Raw genomic sequence first — 22,814 nt, forward strand, 5'->3', positions numbered from 1 at the left:
TATTGTTGTTTATGTGTTTTAACTTGGTTGTATGTGCTCACTTCGCTGGCTATGAAAGAGAGCCAAACAATCTCTCCTCCGTAGATCTTCACGTCGGCTATCAGTAAACATGTTTGCCGTGTCGCAGATCAGACACAAGCCAAGAATATAACATCGAGTCAAACGTCATCCATTTCCCGTGTAAAACAGGACGGAATAGGCTTCCGTCCAACCCAAGCTCAGTACTTCAAATTAGCTAGGTTTTAATTTTTTGCACGAATAATCCATCTCATTTGCGTTATATCTTCAATGCTTTATCTTGTTCCAAACTCAAAGAAACAAAAGCATTCAATTAATTTTTTCAAAAAGCTGATCATTGATCAGATTTTCCAGTCAGTTACAATTTCGTGTCATTTTTCTGCACCTTCTTCTCGATTTCTTTCTGATACTTTGATGTAACAGGAAGAACAAACATCGTTCATTGATCAATGAAAGAAAATTCTGGACAATTGACCAATCCAAATTCAAGAATTTGACAAAACACCCACTAAAAGGGAAAATTGGCTGATTGATATATAAAAGAGTGATATTTTGAAACATTTTTGAAAAACTGCCGCGAAATCAAAAAAAGTTTTTACGATATTTACAGAATAAGTGGAGATTATAACAACAGTAATAAGAAGATCAAGTTTGAGATGGTTTGGACATAAAATGGGAATCCGATCTGAGAATGAGGTGAAGAGGACTATGGACCCAGAGGGTGGAAAGAAGAAGGCCAAGAGGAAGACCAGTAAGAAGATGGGTGGACAACATCAAGAAGGACATGGAAGTACTAGGAATAAGAGAAGTGGATGAACTGGACAGAGAACGTTGGAAGAAAATGATCTAGCCCCCGACCTGGCAACATGCTGGACATGGGAAACGAATACATGATGATATGATAATGATATGATGATGATGTCATGGTTACAGGAAGGCAACAGCAACAACAAGTGGTTTTCAGGCTGATAGATATGGCGGCAAAATTGGGAAGCTTCTGGTTGATCTTTACTCGTAAGTTTGTGTCTCCCAGCTCCGGTAAAGAACTGGAATGTGGGAGCTTTTTATGCTAAACTCATGTTGAATGAAGAATAGTAAAATAACAAAGTTGTGCTTAGCTTGGTGATTCCCCAACTTCGAAATGGGATTTTTAGATGATGTTGTCGCCTTGCTGCGGTGTGGTGTCGGCGAAGATTGTTTAGACCAAACCAGAGCAGAACTTACCGTAGCGGCCAATTTATAGAAAACTGATTGCTAAGATAAGGGGATGGGTGTTTCGAAACAAGCAACAACGGCGTGAATAAATCGATTTTTGAGTCTTTCCAACGTTTGCTCAAAATTCATAAGCAGAAGTAGGCAGTAGTATGAAAAAGACGGCCTACGAAGCAAGAAACGACGACTGCTAGCTATGCATTAATATTAGAGTATTTCCAGGGCAGTTAAGCCAGTTATTTTTGTTTTGTGTTTACCATGCTGAAAAAAATTGTTGTTGTCTACTTGAGCAAGCATGTTATTATGAAACTAGAAACAGTAAGTTCTTGACTGATAAAAATTGTAGGCCAATGTGACATAACAGCTGTACTCAGAAATGTTGTTTATTTTAATTTGTTTATTTTGTTTATTTTGTTTATATGTTAATTATCAAAGTTGGCATTAATTTTCAATTTCGAAAATTTTTGGATTTTGATGAAAATATCAGGACTAGGGTATTGGATAGACATATTTGATCTGATAATTAATGAAACCAAGTAAAATTTTGCCTTAATCGAAGAAATGTTGCTTTCATATTTTAATAATATTTCAATATATATATATATATATATAAATTTCCAGTTAATTTTGCTGAATAGTTATATTTTATCTATTTTACCAGAGACCACAGCAAGCCAATTGAATAAACTGAGAAAATGCTTTTTGGTAATCTAAAAGGTAAAATAATTTGTTTCAAATATGTGTTTCCTTGTGTATTGCAAAGTGTAATTTTGAGCCTGTAAGTCATAGACTTTTTTCATGATGGCCTTCATAAGATTCTATTTATGATCTGTTTTATATCAAGATAATAGATATCTGTGTACACTTTTTGTTGCCTACAAAGGTCAAGTTAATTCAATGCAAAGAGCTGGTGAATAATTCATTTCTTTCACTACCAAAGCCATATCTTAGAGATTTCTAAAAGTCAGTAAATTTTCTCTGTCTTATGGCTTGTTGAGGTTGGCAATTTTTGTGTCTGCAATGAATTAAAAGGGTAGGGACCTGTACTCATAATTTAAATATTTTCAAGGATGTCACCTGAGGGATATGGGGCTTGCTGTACCCCCAATACATAGACGATTTTTGCTGTGCAGAAGAAGTGCAACACTTGTAACATAAAACAATTTTTGTAGCAGTTGAACTTTCAAAACATATTTCAAAATACTGAAGAATGCAATTTGAAATACCAACACATAAAAACAGCATATAAGATTATTATCTTATGACTACAAACTTAAAGTGTGAGATACACCCTTTTTGTGAGAAAAAATCATTGTTTTTGTGGGTTGCAAAGGCCATTTTTCAATGGGAATGTATCTTAGTTTAGGGGTATGACTGTGGTATATATATATATCAGTTATCTTATAATCGTATACTCTGGCAAACATTGCACCTTAGTTGCTCATTCACAATGGCCTTTGTTTTCTTCTAATTTGATCATTTGATAAATTGTTTATAAAATTTTCAATGACCATCAATAGGATTCTATATTTATTTTTCATATTGAAAGTTATGTCTGATTCAAAGCTGGATAACCTTTTGCCCCTGTTTTACCTGTAATTTATGTTAACTGCCTATTGTTTAAACGATTCAGTGCTTCTAAAAATATACCCATACCCTTGAACAGGAGAAATTTAATATAAAGTATCATTTCACTCCAATCACTATGGTAAAACAAATTATTATGTTTTAAAATTAGCTCAAGACTAACAATTCTAGAAAAATGGAGTTGGCCTTGTGAAAGGATATGGCCAGAATCAGAATCAACCAAGAGTCAGATCAGGGTGGGGCAAATATTTTCATCAAGTTGCTATCAGCACCAAAGTGATTTGAAATGGAGGTCAAGTGTGGACCATTACTCTTTTTCTCAAATTTTGACTCTGGCAATTTGGCAAGAGTTGAATTGATAGAGGAGGAGCAACAATCAACACTACAAGGTGAAGATGCGCTGAAAAGATCATTTTATGATCTCGAATATAATGTGTGGACAAAGCCGGATTGCATGAATACTACCTTTGAAAATGGGAATCGCACATGGTTTCATTTTGGTGTTAGGTCGCTGCCAAGTGGAAAAACAGTCAAGATTAATGTAATGAACATGAACAAGCAATGCAGATTGTACAGCCAAGGCATGGCCCCAGTTGTCCGTGTATGCAGCAGTGTGAAAGAAGGTCCTTGGGAACGACTGAAGGGCAGAGTCACTTATCAGGTATGTGTGCTTCTAAGTCTATAGATGAAAGGTAATTGAAGCCAAGTTGCCTGTCTCTGCCTTTGGGCTATGGCAACATTTATGTTAAACAAATTGCATAAAAGTCTAGGGCAATATATTTAATGTTTCATTAGGCAAAAGACTAGAGAAATAAACCTAGAACTTGTTTCTTGGTTGTTTATGAGCTATGGTGTTTTTTGTTTGACATAGGGGATTTCTAATGGTTTTGCAGTTTTAAGGGTGAAATGCTACAGAATGTAGATGAGACAAACTACCACTAAAAGCTAAAATGATCAGATTATTCATAAACTTCTAGGTGTTAGAATTTCAAACTGTGATAAAATATTGAAACAAAATTGTTAGATTCGTTAATGTTAGCAGAATGCAGGAACAATGCAATCAATGATACACTATCTATGAACTGTAGAAGGAAGTGACCTGTGATTGCCAAATCTTGAAAATAGATTTAGCAATAATATATTGCTCTTACATAACGAGGCTCATCAGAAAATGTGTAACGAATTGGAGGAAGGTAACATTTCTTAATTTTATTATTAAGTTTTATTGAGGCGAATGGATGGTGGCTTTAAAAAAAGCAAACATTTGAGTAAACTAAAGCTTTTCGTCTGACACTCTTCAGAGTTTAAAACATCAGAACATAGAATGGTGGTGGTGGGCAATTAAGCTCGCTCCGGTACAAAGCATTGGCACATATTTTGATGGTCTCACTCAAAGGGACATTTGTGAAAAGACTACTAATGTCGAAAGAACACATGAAAGATGTTTCGTTTTTGATGTTCAAGTTTTGTGAACTCAGCGAACGTAAAATAATCCTTGATACAATGTTTTGAATATTTTTTAAAAACAGGGTCCAAAACTTTAGAAAGCAACTTGGCCATTTCATGTTTTGCTGAGCCAATCGTAAACAAGATTGGCCTAAGTGGAACATTCGGCTAATGTATTTTAGGGAGGCCATACATTTGTGAACATTGTGAACCTGTGGGTCTTAAGACCTGGTCAAACGATCCAACATTTCACCCAACATTTCGCCCAACAATTTTTTCGATGTTGGGGGGTTCTCTATGCAAAAGAAAATCTGAGTGGTCAAAAAAACCGCTATTGTGTAGGTAAAAGGAGTTCGTTTTCACCTTAGGAATCCATTGGTAACTTTCTCTATAGGCAAGCGGCACTGATTGGGCAACCTCAACAGTCATGTGCTCGCATTTCTGACTGGCCTATTTCGATCCACAACTGGGGTAATATATTACCTAAAGTAGTGTTTTCGATCTATGTTCTGACATTCTAAACTCTGAAGAGTGTCAGACGAAAAGCTTTAGTTTATTCAAATGTTTGCTTTTTCAAAGCCATTTTCAAGTTTTGTAACACCAAAAGATTGTTAGAATGGATGGTGTTCGGCTGAAAGTAATCATAATTATATACCTAAATACAATCTTAGGTAGATCGCATAATTTCTTACCTCATCCGCAGATGGTGGACGGCAACTTTGTCATGACGTTTACATACAGATTTCCAGAGACAAGGGCTGCCAGTGTCTTCTTTGCATTTTGCTATCCATTTTCATACAAGGAGTGCCAAACAGCTTTAAGTGAATTACAGGACCAGCACATGACGAGAAGTTATGTTGAGCCGCTGGAGAGGATGATCTACTTCCACAAGGAATTGCTGTGCTGGTCACTGGAGAAAAGAAGAATAGATTTGTTAACGATAAGCTCGTGCAAAGGAGTAACTAAGGAAAGAGAAGATATGATAAATGGTCTATTTCCTGAGGCATCCACTGAGCGTGCACACAAGTTTAATGGGAAAAAGGTAATGCTATTAAAGACTGACACCAAATAGTTATAAAAGAAATACGATGTAACAAATAGTGATTTGCATATTTGATGATTCGAGAGACTTCGATAAATTCAGGGATGTAGGAAATTCTGAGAAAGCTGGAGATGAGTAGTGATATCTTAAAAATATTCAAAGGGTGGATTGTGGTTAGGGCGGCCCTTGGGCCACGCCGGGTCCAGGGGCAGGCAAAATGCTTGGGCCCCCTCCTAGCAGGCAGATCCTTGGGCCCCCTCCTACCCAAAGACATAAACCTTAAATGCGTTTAGTATGAATTTAAAATGCATAAACATTCTGTTTTTACTTTTAATTAATATTCATAAAGCATTGTCAAACTTTCTAAATACAAATTTAATTTATTATTACGATGTTATTTAGAGTCACACTTTAAATGAGATACTTCAATAAGCAGCGGGCCCCTTTTTGCTTACGGACCCATGGGCCATTGCTCCCCCCTTTCATTGGGCAAGATAGTGATATCAGTGTAGCTGAGATGTTGGATTACTCTGTAGCTTTTAGCTGATATGATGCTGTTTAATCACAGCAGAAGCCTTCTTGTTTCTTCTACTTTTTGAGAGATGAAAAAAGCGTTCTTTTTTGTAGGTTTTCTTTGTTTCTTCACGAGTTCATCCAGGTGAAACTCCTGCATCGTTTGTTTTCAATGGCTTTCTCGAGTTCATTCTCAGAAAAGATGATATTCGTGCCATGGCCCTTAGGCAGCTATTTGTTTTCAAATTAGTGCCCATGTTGAACCCGGACGGAGTATACAACGGTTTTTATCGAACTGATACGAGAGGCATGAACCTCAACCGGGTATATTCCGATCCAGATCCAAATCTCCATCCCTCCATATTCGCTGTGAAAAAGCTAATCCTATATCACCACCAGAAGAATGACACGGTACAGGCTGAGCCAACCGGAGCTGATTCTGGGACTAACAATTTTGTGGAAGGTGTAAACGCGTGTTTCAATACGCCTGGTCTACCTAATCAAGACAATGAGGCACCACCGTACATCTCGAATGATGATTTTCGTTTATCTGGCAGCGATAATTGCGATATTGATGGCGAGGTCAGAAAGGTGCAGTTTGATCTGAGACCATGTAGTGTAGGTGAAGCTAATGGGCAACCCTTTAACGATATTGCAGCTGCAATTGATGACTGCCAAGGGGAAAGTGAAACGAATAACCAAAGAGAAGCAAAATACATTGATAACTTTGTCCCAGATAATTCCTTTGCATCGTTATTTGAGCAAAAACTAGCTTTGGACAATGATGAAAGTTTTGAGAAAAGTACATATGTAACTTCTGCCATCAATACAGCAGAGACAAAGGGTTGCATTGATGATTGGCAAAGCTTCGTAAGACCTCTAGGTGCCGTTGATAAAACTGCCAGTCAGTGTCGTCCTGCAAGTGTCAATGATGGTACGGTACCTTTTGTTGTTGCCAATACTTGCTTTTCACTTGGCAGAAGGGCAAGCGATGGTCATGCCATGGTACCCAGTGACATAGGCGAACGCATAGACTGTCCCAAAGCCGCATCAATACCAGAAAACGCTGGAAACGTAAATTTAGTGGATGAGGGTTTAGGTTCTCTTTTGAAGACAACAGAATTGGACCGTGATGGTGCAACATGCCAAAATTCCTTGTTCGAGGGAGCCTTCACCCAAAGCAATGATGAATGTCTAATAAAAGGGAAAGCAACGCAACCCGGTTTTGGCATTATTAGCAGCGGTTCAGCAGTGCGCAATAGAGATATTGGGAAACAGGAATGCAGAATTCCCTGGGCATCGAATTTAGAGTATGGTGATAAGCCAGTATATGGCGATAAGACAATGAATTTCCCACGAAATACTTCTGGGTCTCGCACCGCAATTAAAAACAATACAGAAGAAAGTAGCTCAAACATTGCGTATTACATCGATCTGCACGGACACGCGTCAAAAAGAGGCTGTTTTATATACGCCAACTATTTTGATAAAATTGAAGATCAAGTTGAGGCATTGCTTTTACCAAAGCTGATGTCACTGAACTCGGCAAATTTTGACTTTGAGGCCTGCAATTTCAGTTTAAAGAATATGCTGCATAGAGATAAAAGAGACGGGATGTCGAAGGAAGGAAGTGGTAGAGTGGCGGTGTACAAGGAAATTGGACTCATCCAAAGGTGAGGCTAACCTCCTTTCTCGCTCAGCATCAGTATTATGTACGTTATATAAATAATGTCCTGTCTAACCTGTTGTTTAACAGCTTCAGATGATCTCTTCGTTTACCGGCATTCAATTTAAAACCTTTAAATGCCACTCGGCTTTGATTAAAGATGTAGCTATTTCGAAAGGCTCTTAAAACTACATACATCATAGGATTGAATTAACTATAGAAGTAATTAAGGGTAGATGAAGTCTGATGATCCATACTCATAAGGGAATGAACTTGGTTTATGAATAAGTCCAAATTAAACATGTGATGGTCCGTTAATGTGTTTCATGCGATTTTCTTCTTTACCATAGTTATACACTGGAGTGCAATTACAACACTGGTCGCTACACGAATTTTCTGCCACCCCCTTGCAATGATGATGGCACATTGACCCCACCACCCCATTTTAGCTTTCCCCCGAAGTACACCCCTGATATATATGCTCAGGTATGTAGAATACCTTTTCTTTCACCTATCTCTTTTGTTAAAATAGTTTTGTAATCCACAATTTGTAATTCTGACTACTTTTGGTATATCGAACGCACCACACCTAAATCCCCAGCAGATAACACAGCAAGAAACAACACAGGTTCTGAGGTGATGTGTCAAACGTGGTTCGCTAAAGAAAAATGTTAGCAATTAACATACATGAAGATTATAAGTTGAGAATACGACAAGAAGCTTAATATTACAATATAATGATAAAAGGAATAATTATAAAAGGTTAATTAATGTTAGCAGAAGATAGAACTACGTAGAAACCCAACTAGACTACAAAATGTTAAGTATGAGCTACTTATAAATAAAGTGAAAGATAACTACATGATAATACATACAACTTACAATCTATTAGTCCTCGTAGCCATAAAAATTTTGCACGACGGCCAAACACAGCATGTAGAAACTACCAGGCCAAAAACTGCATGTAAACGATAGAAAACTGCCCCCAACACAGCGCAATGCAAGGCGAGTCAATAACCACCCAAAACGTGGGGTGCAAATCCTTTATAGCTACCGGAAGTGAACGAGGAGAAGCATGAACACGCAAAAGCGAAAATACCAAATATGGGCTAATGAAACGTATACTAAGAGGCGTAAAGAAAACAATGCAATGTAAAAACGAGGCTAAATGAAAATAGCTTTAACTACAACGACCAAGGGCTATTCGCACTAACAAGTTTGATACACATGTTTTCACGTGTGTTTTCCAGACTAAATACAATCTTGCCAACCGTCATGAATGCAGCTATGACTTTGTTTTGCTGATGACGTCATCATACGACGTGTCTATTTTTGTTGCAATATTTCCCAACGCAAAGTTTTGTTTTTTTATAGAAGAGATATTTATTTTCAGAAGAGATAAAAAACATATTTATACAATATTTATCCTATTGGATCTTTAGGTTGGAAGAGCAATAGCCATCTCAGCGTTAGACATGGCGGAGCAGAATCCTTTCTCTAGAGTTTCTTCATCTGAGTTCCATACTTTGAAAGGTATAAAGAAGTGGCTAGGCGTCTATGTACGGAGCACTCGAGGCCCTGCCCAGCAGACAAAGAAAACTGGCAACTCAAAAAGCCAAGAAGACACGTAAGTAGGTCATGCTTTATTGTAAAACCCTGGTTTCACACGCTTAACACTTGGGCAATAATTAAGGTGCACTCATCAATGAAGCTTGTTTTCCATTAGGATAATTCCTCGCTTCAAGCGTATTCTAGTTTCCAGTTAGCAGTAAAATCAATCACCATGGCTTTTTGTTGCCCTGATTTTTGTTGTCCGACCAAAGTCTACTTGCTCAGGTGACTGTAAGCGCAAACCAATCAGCTTTAGCCAACGATCAGAAGATATAGCCGAAAGAAGAAGTCTGCTCAGAGTTAATGAGGTCAGCTCGAATGCAGCGACGCTCTGTTTGCGAGTGAGAATCGTATGCTGAGCGATATCCATCCTATCGCATTGCGCTAGCTTATTCGGTTTGTGCATTTCAAAATACGTACATTTTGAGCCAAGCCATTGCGTACGTAATATGTACAATTGGAACCAAATGCCACTTTAGTGCTTAATTATTGCACGTACAGGCGCTCTATTTTGCCTCAATAACTGTTTAAACGATTGTCTCGTGAAAATCCTTCTTTAAGGACTCTCTCCTGGGTTAGCCCAAAGAGCAATTTATGAAATCTAACAACATTGATTTATAGATATTTTCCTACCAGCTGTCGACCTTTAAATGTGTGTTGAAGATGTGTTTTTGTTTGTGACTCTTTTAATTGATAAACATGATTCTGTACAGAAATGTAAATAAATGGAAACATTAATCCTAAATGATTTTTACCTATGCATTTTAATTGCAACTTTTATATTCTATTTGATAGCAATTCTAATGCCTAGTTAGTATTATTTACACATAGAGAGCATAAGTTTTGCACAATTTGACAAATGAATAACGATGATAGCATTTCATACGACCTGACCATCGAAATTCAAACCACTTTTTTAAAGCCATTAGAGCAGGAGGAGAGCTAGGTAGGCGCCATCCGTCTTGGAAATTTGTCAAATCAGGATACAATTTTGGGAGGCTGATTCCGAAAATTCATGTTAGATGAACATTTAGGAGGGCGTTTAGCCTCTACTTGAAAAAAACCTCGATTTCGTGTTTATTTCGTGATTTCACTTCTGCGCAAAATGAATCAACTTACCCAGCTTTATAAAGCATTTTTCGAAAACCAATGTTGTCCTGCTATTTAGGGGGCCCCCAGTCTTATTAATATGCCTCGATTTCGTTTTATGATATTTTGAGAGCGAGTTTTCTCGTGTTTTTTTAAATTCATAGGCCTAAATGAGTTTTCATTGTAAATTGATTTCCGAAAAGAGATTATAGTCGATAAAGCTTGTTGCATTCATTACAATTCGATTGAAACCACGGTTAAATTGGTAAAACCCTGCTAAGATGCTAAATGTAGCGAGATTTCATCGAAAACCCTGCAAGAATGTAAGTTATTACGCGAGTCACGTGGTGGTGAAAATCACCACGAAGAGCAGTGCAAAGGAGTTCCAGAAACTATTGGAGAAGATTTATGCTATCATCGAAAATGTTACCAAAAATTCAATTTTGCCAAGACTGAAGAGAAAGCTCGAAAACTCTGATGACAGAGGTGTGTTCTTGCTTTTTGGCAAGCAATTTATGTGTAAAATAGAAATTCTTCTTTTCAATAACCCTTTTTAAAGTAGCAGTACGAAAAATAGCCATTACGGTCTTATGTTCTACATATAAAAGATTTCAAATTTGCGGTGTAATAACATAATGCATACTTGATTTTTAAAGGTATTGAATCGAGCAAGAGATCTACCAGGATCGGAAACTCTGATACTGTTAATTCAAGAGGAATTTTTCCCAACCATCGCATGATATGCTCAAAGCAACGAATAAAGGTCTCTGGAAAATTTCACTTCCCTGCAAGGATGGTCACGAAAACTGCAGAAGAGACTTTGACTAAAGCAGCAACATTAAGAAATGACGAAAGAATGCTCAGATTAATCAGTGGCGTCGACCTGATCGCCAAAGAATTTAGAAAGCACGAGAAGTGCTTTTTAGAGTACACAATATTTTCGGTGCAGTTTGCACATTTGTTGAAAAGCTAGTTCTTGAAAGGAAACAATGTTTCTCAATGGAGAGCCTTGTTTTTGCTCAGGGCATCAATGAGGATGGTAGGCATCAAAGATATAGGTAGAAAAGCTGTTTGCTGTCTAAATATAATAGTGGTTTGCTTTTTATTACGTATGAACAGCAGTTTCCTAAGGTTGTTATAAGTAGAAAATGTTTGAAAAAAGAATCTTTTTCAAAGTCAATGGAAATTTCTGCCAGCCGAGTTGTAAAGCAAGCTGGAGAACTAATTCCCGACTCAATTAAAGAAAAAATTAGGAAAGCAAAGTCGTTACCGCGGCATCCAACTGTTGAAAGTTTGAGATCAAACGATAGACGCCCTCCCGAACTTCTTACGTTGCTTTTTGAAACATTGTTGGGGAAGAAAACGTAGCAATACAAGCCTGTCTAGTGAACGTATGATTGGCTCTTTCTGCCAGGACGTACTATATGCAGTTTCAAAAGGAAATTTTCTAACATACAAGCACGCGTGCATAGGTTTAGACTTTCACAATAACTGGTCAGAAATTGCCACTTGTCATTTTGTCTCGACTTGGACATTCCATTACGTATGACCGAATATGTGAGACAGAAACAGCTCAGGCTGAGCTTGTACAGCAACTGCAGTCCATGTCATTGAATCTCCCTCTGCTTCCTTCTGACACGACGCAGAAAGTTGCGACCTCTTTTTGGTGGGATAATTTTGATCGAAACATTGAGACGTCTTCAGGAGCAAGCTCTTTGCACAACACCCCTGGGATATTGTTTCAGGAGGAGACAGACAATGTAAGGATTCGTGAAGATGCTGTAAATATTTCTAGGTCGAAGCGGAGGTCTTTAAAGCTGAAAGAGGCCCAAAAAACACCTGTTTCAGCAATTTAGCCAAAGACAGTTATTGCCACTATGCTTTGCCACTAATAGAATCCACTACTCACGCTATGGAACTTACTGTGTACTGATGCTGGATCATTTGGAAAGCACACGATCAGGTGCAAAAGAAGAAATCGCAAGAAAAGGAAGCTGTGGATATGGCAGGGGAACAGAGCTACATGAAGAGTGCTAAAACTGCTGGAGGGATAACGCTTTTCGCTTCAAAAGAAACAAATGTTGCTAAATGGGTGATGAATCGTCCGTTTCAGGCTAAATTTGTTGAATCTTTGGTTGAAATAAGCGGATCTAAATAAAACAGATCAGAAAACATGCCATGCTTCTAAACTCTTTTTTGACCCACTGAAGCGCAACAAATTCAAGTGTTGGAATGATTCAGTTGTGATAAAAAGAGCGGAAATTTGCAAGAACTGGTTTTCAGACATCCTCGGGATCCTTGCTGCGAGCTCTCAAAAGATGAAATATTTTGTCGACATTGATGCTGCGCTCTGCTACCCACTTGCCCCTGTTTCCATGCCTCTTAGTTCAACTGATGAAACTATTGGAAAAACCATGAAAAGTTAACTTTTTTCAGTTGCCATGAGTGATTTGCATATTGTAGAAAGCCAAGACCTTCCAGGAGTTGAGAAGCTGCACACATACTTTCTGGATCTTTCTGCTGCTTACGAAGCATTGTTCGAAGGCCCAACACTAACCGGCTACTCGCTGAAAGGCTTCCAAGTACTATCACCGCAAGTTACAGAAACCTCCCAAGTACTAACTCTGAATGAGGTCAATGCAGTTCGACAGTCAATTTTCTGGCAAAAATTTAACAAAATTAAGCAGATTGTTAACCTCATTCCTCTTCCGCCTTGCAAGGCAAACTTGATATTTCATATGATGCGTTCCAACTATGTGGCCTTTCTCTATCGGAATGCTGACACGTTAATCATCTCACACGATGACCCTGTAAACCATGGCTGGGACAATAAGGGTAGAGTCACGTGGAGCAACGAAAGCTATCCTGAGAATGTATGCGAGCTCCTCATACCAAGAGATAAAGAAAATAACGAGTTCAATTATGAAATCGATAGTGATGAATTCGAAGAGGATCTTGATGAAGATATCAAAGACATCTCGCAGTATGAATAGTTGAAACTATTGAATTTTTCGAGTTTTGCAATGTAGTTTCTACTGTTGACACCTGTTTTGTTTATGCATTTTTGTTTTGTTGAAAATACAAAGCTCTACCAATTTTTTCTCTCAATAGAAATTGTTCGATTCTTGTCTTCTGAGACTACTTTCATTCAGTCTTTTTATGAATTCCCTGCGCGTAGTAATGATGTAAGTCATTACAACATAAATGACGAAATCGAGGTTTTATTTTCAAATAGAGGCTGAAAGCCCCCCTGAACGTACATCTTACATCGATTTTCGGAATCAGCGCCCCAGAATTATGCTTAATAAACTGATTTAACAAACTGCCCTGACAGATGACACCAACCTAGCTCTCCTCCTGGTCTGCGTTATGCAATAGTTCAAAATCAATCAAACAAACTCCAAGCTTTTTGAAATGTCAAATTTTCTTTTCAGTATGTATGATTACTTTTGATTTCTTATTCTTGATAAATACGTAATTCATGTTTACATCTCCAATTTGCTTTTATATAATTATTATTTGAAAATCATTTCAGGCTTCCGAATGCAAAAACTCAGAGACCGTGCAAGACGCTGCCTAAGCCGAAAATCGCTGCAGTGGTCAGGAAAACACCGAAGCTAACAGAACGAAAGCCAAAGGAAATTGATTCAATTGGTCGTAAACCAAAGTTTTTGACGTCACATTCTGGTATTTATCTCAAATTGCGCATTTCTGTTTAATCATAGGTTTTTTTGATTGCTCTGGGTTGATGTAATAGGCAGAATAACAATTCACTACACGTTTTAAATTGCCTTTATGTTGTTGATCCTGTTTGCCAATAAAACCTTGATTGGCAGTTTTAATTAATGCTATAGCCGGCAGTTGATTAACAATAAATTTTTATTTTCAGATGCAAATTTATTAGATGTTTCAAGAAAAGGAGGAAAGCCGATGTCGCTTGAAGTGGAGTCAAAACAGAAAAGCGAGGTTAGTCTTTTTTTTTCCTTCTTGTTTATAGATGTGATAAGGTTTTGTAGACGCATCCCCTTGAGATGTGGTAAGATTTTGTAGACGCATCCCCTTGAGATGAGCTTTCTTTGGCATACTGACTCTAGTTTTTCCATGTAATGTGCATCTGCGCAAGTATATTAAGGGTTTGGCTGATCTTGTGCTGCACAAGTCGAGATATCTTCACACTAGCAAGCATTGTAGCATAAGGTTTTGGTAGTTTTAATTTTGTAAAAAGGCCCCCATTTTGGCATAAAAAACATCGCTATTCAAGTATGTGTTTAGTATTTGCCAAAAACTTTCTTTCTCTCCAACTGTCTTCGTGCGGTTACCCATGTTCTCTAGCTTAACAGAATCTTCGACAATCTTTCATTTTTTCTTTATTTTGCAGAGTCTTCCTATTTTGACGCAGCAGGAGAGAATTCCCGACATGGTTTCAAGTAGAAAACAATGTAAAGCCGAGTTGAATGGTTTGTGAGTATCCACGTGGCATTGAACATACGAACATTCGATTTTGTTAATGTGCACAAAGGCAATATTTTATTGCGTATTGCCCCTATTTCTCATATTAATGCGCAGCTTTTTTTCACAAAGTACACATGCAAGACACAGGTGTTGAACTCCCACACAGTATTTTTCAAAGTTTCCCATTTTTGCAATGAATACGCCACCTTGCAAGATGTTTTTTATTCCCAGTAAGCTGCAGTTCTGATTGCTGACTTTAAGAACTCACCAATGCTACAGATTTGTTTTGAATTACTCATGCCTTCGGATCTGAAAAACAGAGTCACTATAGTTGTTAGTCAGAATTTCTAAGTACATTAACATCTTAGTATTTAATTGTTTTGAAAGGTGGCTATTTCTTAATTGTTTATCTGAGTGTTGAGAAAATCAAGGAAAGTGATGTTCATGTAAATTTCATGCAACTATTTGCTCAACACATGTGAAATTTTCACCGTTTGTGCAGCACTCAGTTTCTTTTCTACCATACAATGGTACCATAAAAGTCTTATTTCAATTAATATGCGCCATGTTTACTTCGTATTATTTTAGTTTTTCGTGTTTTAGTTGGATTCTAACTAACTACGTGCTTACAACATTGCAATAAGCATGTCATGTTTTGTAGAAACGAGATCGCACCATCAAGACTGAAGGTTAAGATGCCTACGTGCAGCGGAAAACGAATAATCAAAAAGGTGATGAATCTGTCATGGATGTAATATACTTATTTTTTCAATTCTTACATATAAAGAATGTTTATAAAAGCAGAAGCAGTTCATCTGTGTATAGATGTTGTATGTATATGTATCAGGGCTCATTAATAATATTCTGTGCCTGCGAGCGCAAAGCTGAGAAAAAATGTGGCTGCAAGTAAAATAGGGAGCAATTTATAGTCATAAGTTGCACCCTATAAATTGAGAACCTCCATGGTACGCTCAGTGCTGCTACACCAACTTACATTTGTCAAAAGCATATACCTTATCAATATCATCATGAACTATATGTAACTACATGTAAAACTGAACAGATGACATAATAAATGCTACCAGTTTTTATCTACGGGTTGTTTCGGGTTGTCAAGTAGCCCTATCGTTGTCATCGATTTCATCAAATAAAGACATCTTCAGTAAAAACGCTTTTGGATATCATAAAAGCTTCACTTTTAATGAAGCAGTTTAGTTCAATTGCAACATCTTCTTTCAAGGTTTCTAAATTTGAGGATTTTGCATTCGCTTCCTTGGCAAAGGTTGCAAGAATTTCGATTATACACTGGGCTTTTCTCATTTCAAAGATATGAAAAATAGCCATCAAAGGTTCCATTCCCGATTACTTTTATTGAAATGTCTTATATAAAAAGAATCTTATTAGGATTCTGTTTCTTAGCTTTGAGTTTATCATGCTTGTAAGATTTGGTACTTTTAAAATGAAAGTGCTTTCATTCTAAAAATTGAAGAAATAGAGGTTGCTTATGTTGTCACTCATTGTCAAAAAATTTTTTTTTAATGGATTATTTGGAAGTTTACCATTAAATTTTGATCAAATACGTCAAAAATCGATGGCTACCAGGTTCGAAATCTTGAAGACTTTAACTTAAGGGAGTGTGCTATTTTCAGCCTACTATGCACGAGCGAGTTTTACAAGTCATAACATAATACTTTGAGAAAAAGGCGATACAATAGTTGTTAATGATATCTTCCACCAAGAGATAATAGAGGAAAAGAAACAAACAGCGAACTTGATTTTGAGAATCAAATTGCGCCTTTAGAATAAGGACCTTCTGTCATTTTGGTAATAAAGACTTGCAACTACTACCTTTTATATTCTATTTGACCATTCAATTTCAATGACAACAAAGATGTTTAAAGTAAAAATGACTGTAATACAATAAAAGTAAATAAAAATCGATTTAGAAATGTGCCTTCAGAAATTCCTGAGGATGAATTTTGTGCCTGCGAGCGCCGCTCGCGCGCTCGCGCAGATTATCATGTATATTGTTAAACTGTTAATCCAAGTCAAGATTTGTTAGTGATATTTATGCAGCAAATTTATATATTTAAAATAAATAATATATTTCCGCTTCAAGTTGAACCTTTTTCTTGTTGCTTTCGTTTAGATGGTGAGCAAGAGCGGCTATAACGTAGGCAGTGAAAAAACAAAGAAAACTTCGCTGAGAAACGGAAAGTGCAAGCTTTGATTTTTACTAGCTGTTTACGCATTAAATTGTGGTACTACCTCGGGTATCTCGCACCGTTGCACTCTAATTAAACCTTTAGGATTGAAATTTTTGACGGTTATCTAGTACGTGTGGCATTTTTCGTTCTTGCAGCAGCGAGTTTTGTCTAAGAATTCTTTACAATTATTCCAAGCCTCTTTTACCATCCTTCGTCGACTATGCCAAAGCTGTGACATAGCACAATAAGTAATTAAGGCCACAAAATAGATACTTTAGCAATGTCATACAAATATCTCTTTGTTGCTTTGGAATAGAGCCGACCATTTCTCTCGACTCAAAACATGTTCGTAAATCTCTACTTTTGAAAACCTTCCTTTACAGAGGCAATTGGCTGAAATTAAACTTCTGCGCAGAACGCACAGATGATAAAGAGAAGCTAAAACTTTAGCTGTCTTTTTAGCTTAAAGGCTTTTCAATTTTTATTCATTTATTTGAGAACGGTGCATTTGAACTTAATAGGGATTTTCGAAGTATTTTCATTTCAACCCAGGTCAACTCAAAGACGTGCCATACTTTAAATCCTTTGAGCAGACTGCTTCCTTTTGAAGAGACGTCGTTGTTGCAAGAAAATATCATCAAAAAAACATTGATGAAAATTGCAAGGGCTTGCTTCATTTTAACAACGGTTTTAAGTATAAGGGTGTCTTTATACCAATACCCCCATTTTACTCTGCCCCTACGGCCTATGTCTGTACACAATACGTATTCTTGTAGTCCTTTCGTTAAAGAATGCGACTTGCTGTGATATATCATTTAAAAAGTGTGATTTTATGATTTTAATTTGCTGTTAATAAATGTGAAAATTAAAAGAAGTTTCATTTTAGATATCAACTCGCAATGACCTCCGTTTGCCTACACTCTCGTTGTTTTTCTAAAAGCGCGTTTTGCTCATAAAAATGTGCGTTTCCCTAATGCTAAATTATGAAATTTCTGTCAACTTGTTGAAATGTCTTTACTGTAAAGCTTTGGTCGTCGAGCTTATTCCCTTTCAATGTTTCGAGAACTTTGAATAACATGTAAATAAATGGGTTCTTTTCTAAAGAAACAGTTGTCTTTAATTTTCCTCTTCGCCGGTTGGACCATGGGTTTTTCAGAAGTTTAGGCTCAGCTTTTGGCTGCACTGGCATGTCATTTATTTGTACCGTATCAATTTTGCCCGTGTGCGATTTTCTGGCACTGTCAATCTCGAGAAACTCTCTGCTACCTGAGAGATCTGGATCGCTTTCTGACAACTTGTTCTCCTCGAATGTCTCTGGAATGTTTAAATCAGGTCTGACTGTCGTAGAGGGTTTCCTCCGTGCCTGACGTGGCATTAAACTTGATGCTTGTATAGAATGCCTCACTCTACTTAGTCTCGATGAAATTACTTGTCTAGTGCGCTCAGACAGTCTTTGATTCGGCTGCTCCTTCGTTGCGTATTCGAGAGGCATTGCCTGCTCCATTGGCAACAGCTTCGTTTCATGCTCAGGCATTGGTACCTCCACTACCGATTCTATAGACCTCGATTTTCGAATCCTGGCAGCTTCAGAATGAGGCTGCACTGAAGGCTGCCATGACTGCTGCATGTTCTCAATTGCTTCCATTTCAATGGCCTCTTGCTTCTCCATGCTGTGAAAGAATTGCGTAGAATAAATGCGATGATAATAATTATAGAAAAACTCTTCTAGGGAACAGAGTTCCTCTTTCAGCAAACACATTTCAAACTGCTTCGGGATTTTGTCTTTTTTCATATAGCCGGCGTCAATACCGGTCAATAACAGCACGAATATGTCTGTAATTTGTCGCATTTCTCGGTATATCGTGTAAATTAAGTCTTTTTCGTATATTTGTTTCCTGCCAGGAATAAAGAAATTTGGGAAAGCCATCCCTTGCTGCTCAATGCAGCGGTGTTGCACAAGGGTCGATTCTCCGTACATAGCAATTGCTTTAGCAAACCTTTCCAATTCAAAGTACAAAAGGGCATCCGCGTCCACCTCAAATACGTCCGACAGTGAAGAAATATCCCGGTCTTCTTTTTCTGTCAGTGATATACCCAAACGATGAAGTTTCCGGACTATTTCGTCTTTATTTCCTAACCATGCCGGTCTGTGATCGTTTTTGTCACTTATTATTTCCTTCAATCGAAATACATTGAAAGCTCGAATCGTATAAAACATTGTTATCGTTTTAGACACAAACTCGTCTTCACGTTGCTGCCTCATAGCTACCTCATTTTCATCCTTTGCCTCTCTGTCACGAAGGCAAATAAAAGCTGCTACAGTCAAAGACATCACTGTGCATATGAAGCAAACTAACGTCATTGTGGCTGGCAAAAGGACCGCCGTTTGCATGAATTTGTTCTCCTTAGCAGTGAATGTAAAGTTTCCTTCCATGTTTGAGGTTGAGGAATTAGAATCCGGTAGTCTCCAACGCAAATCAATACAGTGTAAAATAAACAATCATGTTCCTCGAAATGTTGCAAAGCTGATCTTTCTCTTCCAACTTCAATATTACCTTTCTAAAAAGCAAGCATACATTAATCGATAGCACTTTCCATAAATGCGTCGATATTTTGTAATTCTTTATATTTGAATTTTCAATAAAGAAACGGTAACTCTTGTATGCGCTGTTTCCTTTCTGATTTTTGCGCTATCCTTGTTGCAACAGCTTCTTTAAAACCTTAAACTATCTTTTTTTACTCGAGCGAAGAAGCACTCCGCCATGTTTTCAGGTAGGTGAAACGGCCTAAAAAGACGTCGTAGTTGAAGTGAAATCAACCGTGAAAACCGATTCGCGTGGTTGGGTATTGACCCGACCTGTTAAATTCAAATCGAAGCGGCATTTAGTTTACTTGGTTACTGTTATAGAAGCCCGTATTTCATTAAAATTCTAACTGTTCCCTATCGAATGGAACAGCACGGGCTTGAAGCCGAAAAATAAATGTCATAGAAGTTTTCTAGCGAGCGATGAGTTGAAAGTAGTCGCCATAAAAACATAAATTTGAATGTGGACCATGCCTACACTAAAGAACACCTTTATATACGCAAAGCCACTTAAATATGTCGCAAATTGACTGAGATTCATGAAATATCTCAAATTAACAACAAAATTGCTATAGTTTTAAACAGCTACTAGAGTTAAGCATAGTGAACGAAACCAAATTACAGGAATCTGATTGGTAATGCCGATGAATTCATTTGGCTATATTTCGAAAAATGTTTGTAAGATTTGATGGCTGTTTCTTCATGAATACAATTGTTTTTGTTTTTCAATGTTCTTCAAGACAGTATGTTCAAATTTCCAAGAATATGTGCTATGACGTCATACGTTACTTTCTCTTTGCCTTGGAGATTTGATTTTTTCAACTAATTCAATTAAAGAATGCACTAAAAAGCAAACTACTTTGCATTCTACAAAAAATGAATGCCTTAACTCGAGATGAAGCAAGTGGAAAATTTATCTCCCTGATCGAAGATAATCAAAAATAAGATTAAACAATAGACATTAAAAGAATAATTTGTTAGTTTGTTCAAAGCTCTGTCTTATTCGTTTCCTATTTGGAGTTTGTCCGTAGCTGCCCCGGGTACCAGATCCACATAAATGCGATCGCGGAAATTGGCGATAGGTGAATAAGCGGAGCAGCAGACAATATTTCGGGAAGGCTTTGTAGAAGCGACATGTGTAAGGAAAGAATGACCTACTTTTTCAATATACAAAAGAGAAAAAATTCAAATTGCTGATTTTGTTTGTGAGCATGTTGATTATTTTTTTAAGCAAAAAATTCCAAACGCCAAAACGATTTTGACCAATTAGAATGAGCGAATATAGATCGGCGGTTAAATGAAATTTAACCATAGTTGATTCGAAAGGCGGCCCATAATCGTTTTCAAATCCATTTAGCATTTGGTTTCTGCATTAAAGATAAATAATTTCATGCTCTGCCATTCTTGCGGTTACTTATGTAATTTTTAAGTTAAATTAAGTTAAGTTAAAGGCAATTCTACAAAAGTTTAATAGCATGGTATCATTTGTTTTAAGAACCCATCAATGACAAGTATCTTTTTCCAGCCCTTTCAATCATACCTTCTTTCGGAAAGGTTCTTTTCATTCACTGGTTATCATTTTTTTGCTTTACTTTCTCTTATACAACGGGAAGTATTTTCCACTTTTTGCTAGTATATATAGCAAGTGCGTCAGTATAAATGGGAACAGCCTCTGCCTATCTTAAGGAGGACTTCCATTTTGTTGCTTTTCAGGAGGTTGGATTCAATGCTGCAAAAAAACCAATACTGTTTTCTGTTGCTAAAATAAGAACTAAACCTGCCATTTGATGCTCTCGTCCAATATTTCCGAAATTTCTATCAACATTTTGTAATTGGCAGCGTCTAATGCCTTTTTCAGGGTGAGAGCACCTCGTGATCTCTCGATGTGACCACACCTCGTGATTCCTATGCCTGGAACTACAGACAGCTTGCGACTCTCCTCATGCTGGGTGAAAGTTTTGTCATGTCAGGGACTCGAACCACGGACCCCTGGGGTCGGTAGTCAGCGCCTCTAACAACTGAGCCATCCTCGCATCATACTGAGCCACTCTCGCATATCAATATAGGGTTCTGGGCACGTTTGTAAGAAATATGGGAAAACATGAGGGGGGAATACTCGGCAATTTGCGTTGTTGAAAATCGGAGAAGTTGAAAATTGCAATAACTAACGGCTGAAACAGGTATAATTTAACGTGTCTACAGATACGGACGTGCCTCGTCTACCAAAATTCGTGCTTGTTGGCAGTGGCGAAGCTGGCCTTAAGTCAATGGTCATGCTTTGTATGGGAGAGAAAGGGGATGGGGGTCTGGGGACATAGCCCCCAGGAAAATTACACACAACCACACCCTATAGATGCTCGGAAAAGGGGGGTAACGCCCTTTTTAGTATATTGAATCAAATAGCTCTTGTTTAGATTGCAATCAATGATGTCAAGGACTTCAACATCTAAATGTTCTTTCCACCCCATTCTCCAATGTTGTGTTTTGGAAATATCTTTGGGACAATGTTTTTGAAAAATTGTGCATTTGAAAACCCCCAACAAACACTACTGATCATACTGGAAAAACATTGCAGATGAGAGAATATTATATCTACAAATATTTTTCAAAATCTAAACTTTTGATAAATCAGCTTATTCAAATCAGCAAGGGCTAAGAAATATCCATTCTCTTACTATTAATTATTGAGACTTTTGATGATGTTTCTGAATTAAGATGAATTAGGCAAGATAAGCCCTCAGTGATAGGTAGGCCCTCCCTTGTTTATGATACAGGGAATTGTGGGATGCTTGTTTCTTGGTTCAGAATTTTATACTTAGCTTCAATTTTATAAGCTTAATTTTTACATATCTAAAACAAATGTATCAAGGATAGTACTGTTTAGCATATACAAAAAGTTTTGACCCCTGTATTTAAGGTGTAACATGCCATAAACATCAACAAGTTAAGTCCAAGCCCAACATCAAGGGCTTTCCTATAACTTTGGTCTTCCATGTTTAAGAAACCCCATAGTTTTCCTGGCAACCGAAAGCCCTGGGGAAATCAAACTGCACTGAGAAGGTTGGCTGTGTGGAAGCTACATATATAGTGTGATTAAAAATCATTTCTAAATTCTATCCATCAGCAAATTATAGTCAAATATCCAATAACAGGCAAGTTCCAGAGTGCAATTTCATTATCAGCATCAAGTCATGGTGTAATATTGAATAACAGGCAAATTACAGGGTACAATACATTTGCATTGCATAGGGTACAATGCAAATTACATACATGTATTAACAAAAGTTATAGAGTAATATTGAATAAACAAGCAAATTTAAGGGTACAATTTCATTTATCAACAAAAGTTATGGTGTAATATTGAATAAACAAGGAAATATAAGAGTA

General features: G+C 37.3%; 2 protein-coding genes across 4 annotated transcripts; one reads left to right on the forward strand and one right to left on the reverse strand.

Moving 5' to 3' along the window:
* Positions 1 to 429: 429 nt before the first annotated feature.
* LOC135689094 (cytosolic carboxypeptidase-like protein 5) lies at positions 430 to 17,750 on the forward strand. Of its 3 annotated transcripts, none has more exons than XM_065206209.2 (12): positions 622 to 1,032; positions 1,892 to 1,947; positions 2,969 to 3,478; positions 4,967 to 5,305; positions 5,933 to 7,491; positions 7,835 to 7,970; positions 8,927 to 9,111; positions 13,720 to 13,871; positions 14,074 to 14,150; positions 14,563 to 14,645; positions 15,298 to 15,367; positions 16,786 to 17,750. In XM_065206209.2, the coding sequence occupies exons 3-12, from the start codon at positions 3,104 to 3,106 to the stop codon at positions 16,864 to 16,866; spliced, it is 3,057 nt and encodes a 1,018-aa protein (XP_065062281.1). In that variant the 5' UTR covers positions 622 to 1,032; positions 1,892 to 1,947; positions 2,969 to 3,103; the 3' UTR covers positions 16,867 to 17,750. The 3 variants fall into 3 exon arrangements, with proteins under 3 accessions (XP_065062283.1, XP_065062281.1, XP_065062282.1); XM_065206210.2 differs by having other exon boundaries at positions 2,989 to 3,478; XM_065206211.2 differs by lacking the exons at positions 14,074 to 14,150; positions 14,563 to 14,645; positions 15,298 to 15,367; positions 16,786 to 17,750 and having other exon boundaries at positions 430 to 1,032; positions 8,927 to 9,115; positions 13,720 to 13,860.
* On the reverse strand, positions 17,498 to 21,710 carry LOC148959509 (uncharacterized). Its single transcript, XM_089110134.1, has one exon. It carries the CDS (start codon positions 19,275 to 19,277, stop codon positions 17,820 to 17,822), a length of 1,458 nt encoding a protein of 485 aa, XP_088966260.1. The 5' UTR covers positions 19,278 to 21,710; the 3' UTR covers positions 17,498 to 17,819.
* Between the last annotated feature and the right edge of the window lie 1,104 nt (positions 21,711 to 22,814).

This window comes from Rhopilema esculentum, chromosome 9, assembly GCF_057945365.1.
Source record: "Rhopilema esculentum isolate cy_ngs chromosome 9, ASM5794536v1, whole genome shotgun sequence".
NCBI classification, from domain to species: Eukaryota; Metazoa; Cnidaria; class Scyphozoa; order Rhizostomeae; family Rhizostomatidae; genus Rhopilema; species Rhopilema esculentum.

Bases quoted from the DNA above. Each gene is read 5' to 3' on its own strand.
- LOC135689094 (XM_065206209.2), top strand. From the start codon at position 3,104: ATGGAGGTCAAGTGTGGACCATTACTCTTTTTCTCAAATTTTGACTCT. The intron at 9,112-13,719 runs GTAAGTAGGTCA...AAATCATTTCAG, and splicing joins TCAAAAAGCCAAGAAGACAC to GCTTCCGAATGCAAAAACTC. The intron at 14,646-15,297 runs GTGAGTATCCAC...CATGTTTTGTAG, and splicing joins AAAGCCGAGTTGAATGGTTT to AAACGAGATCGCACCATCAA.
- LOC148959509 (XM_089110134.1), bottom strand. From the start codon at position 19,277: ATGGAAGGAAACTTTACATTCACTGCTAAGGAGAACAAATTCATGCAA.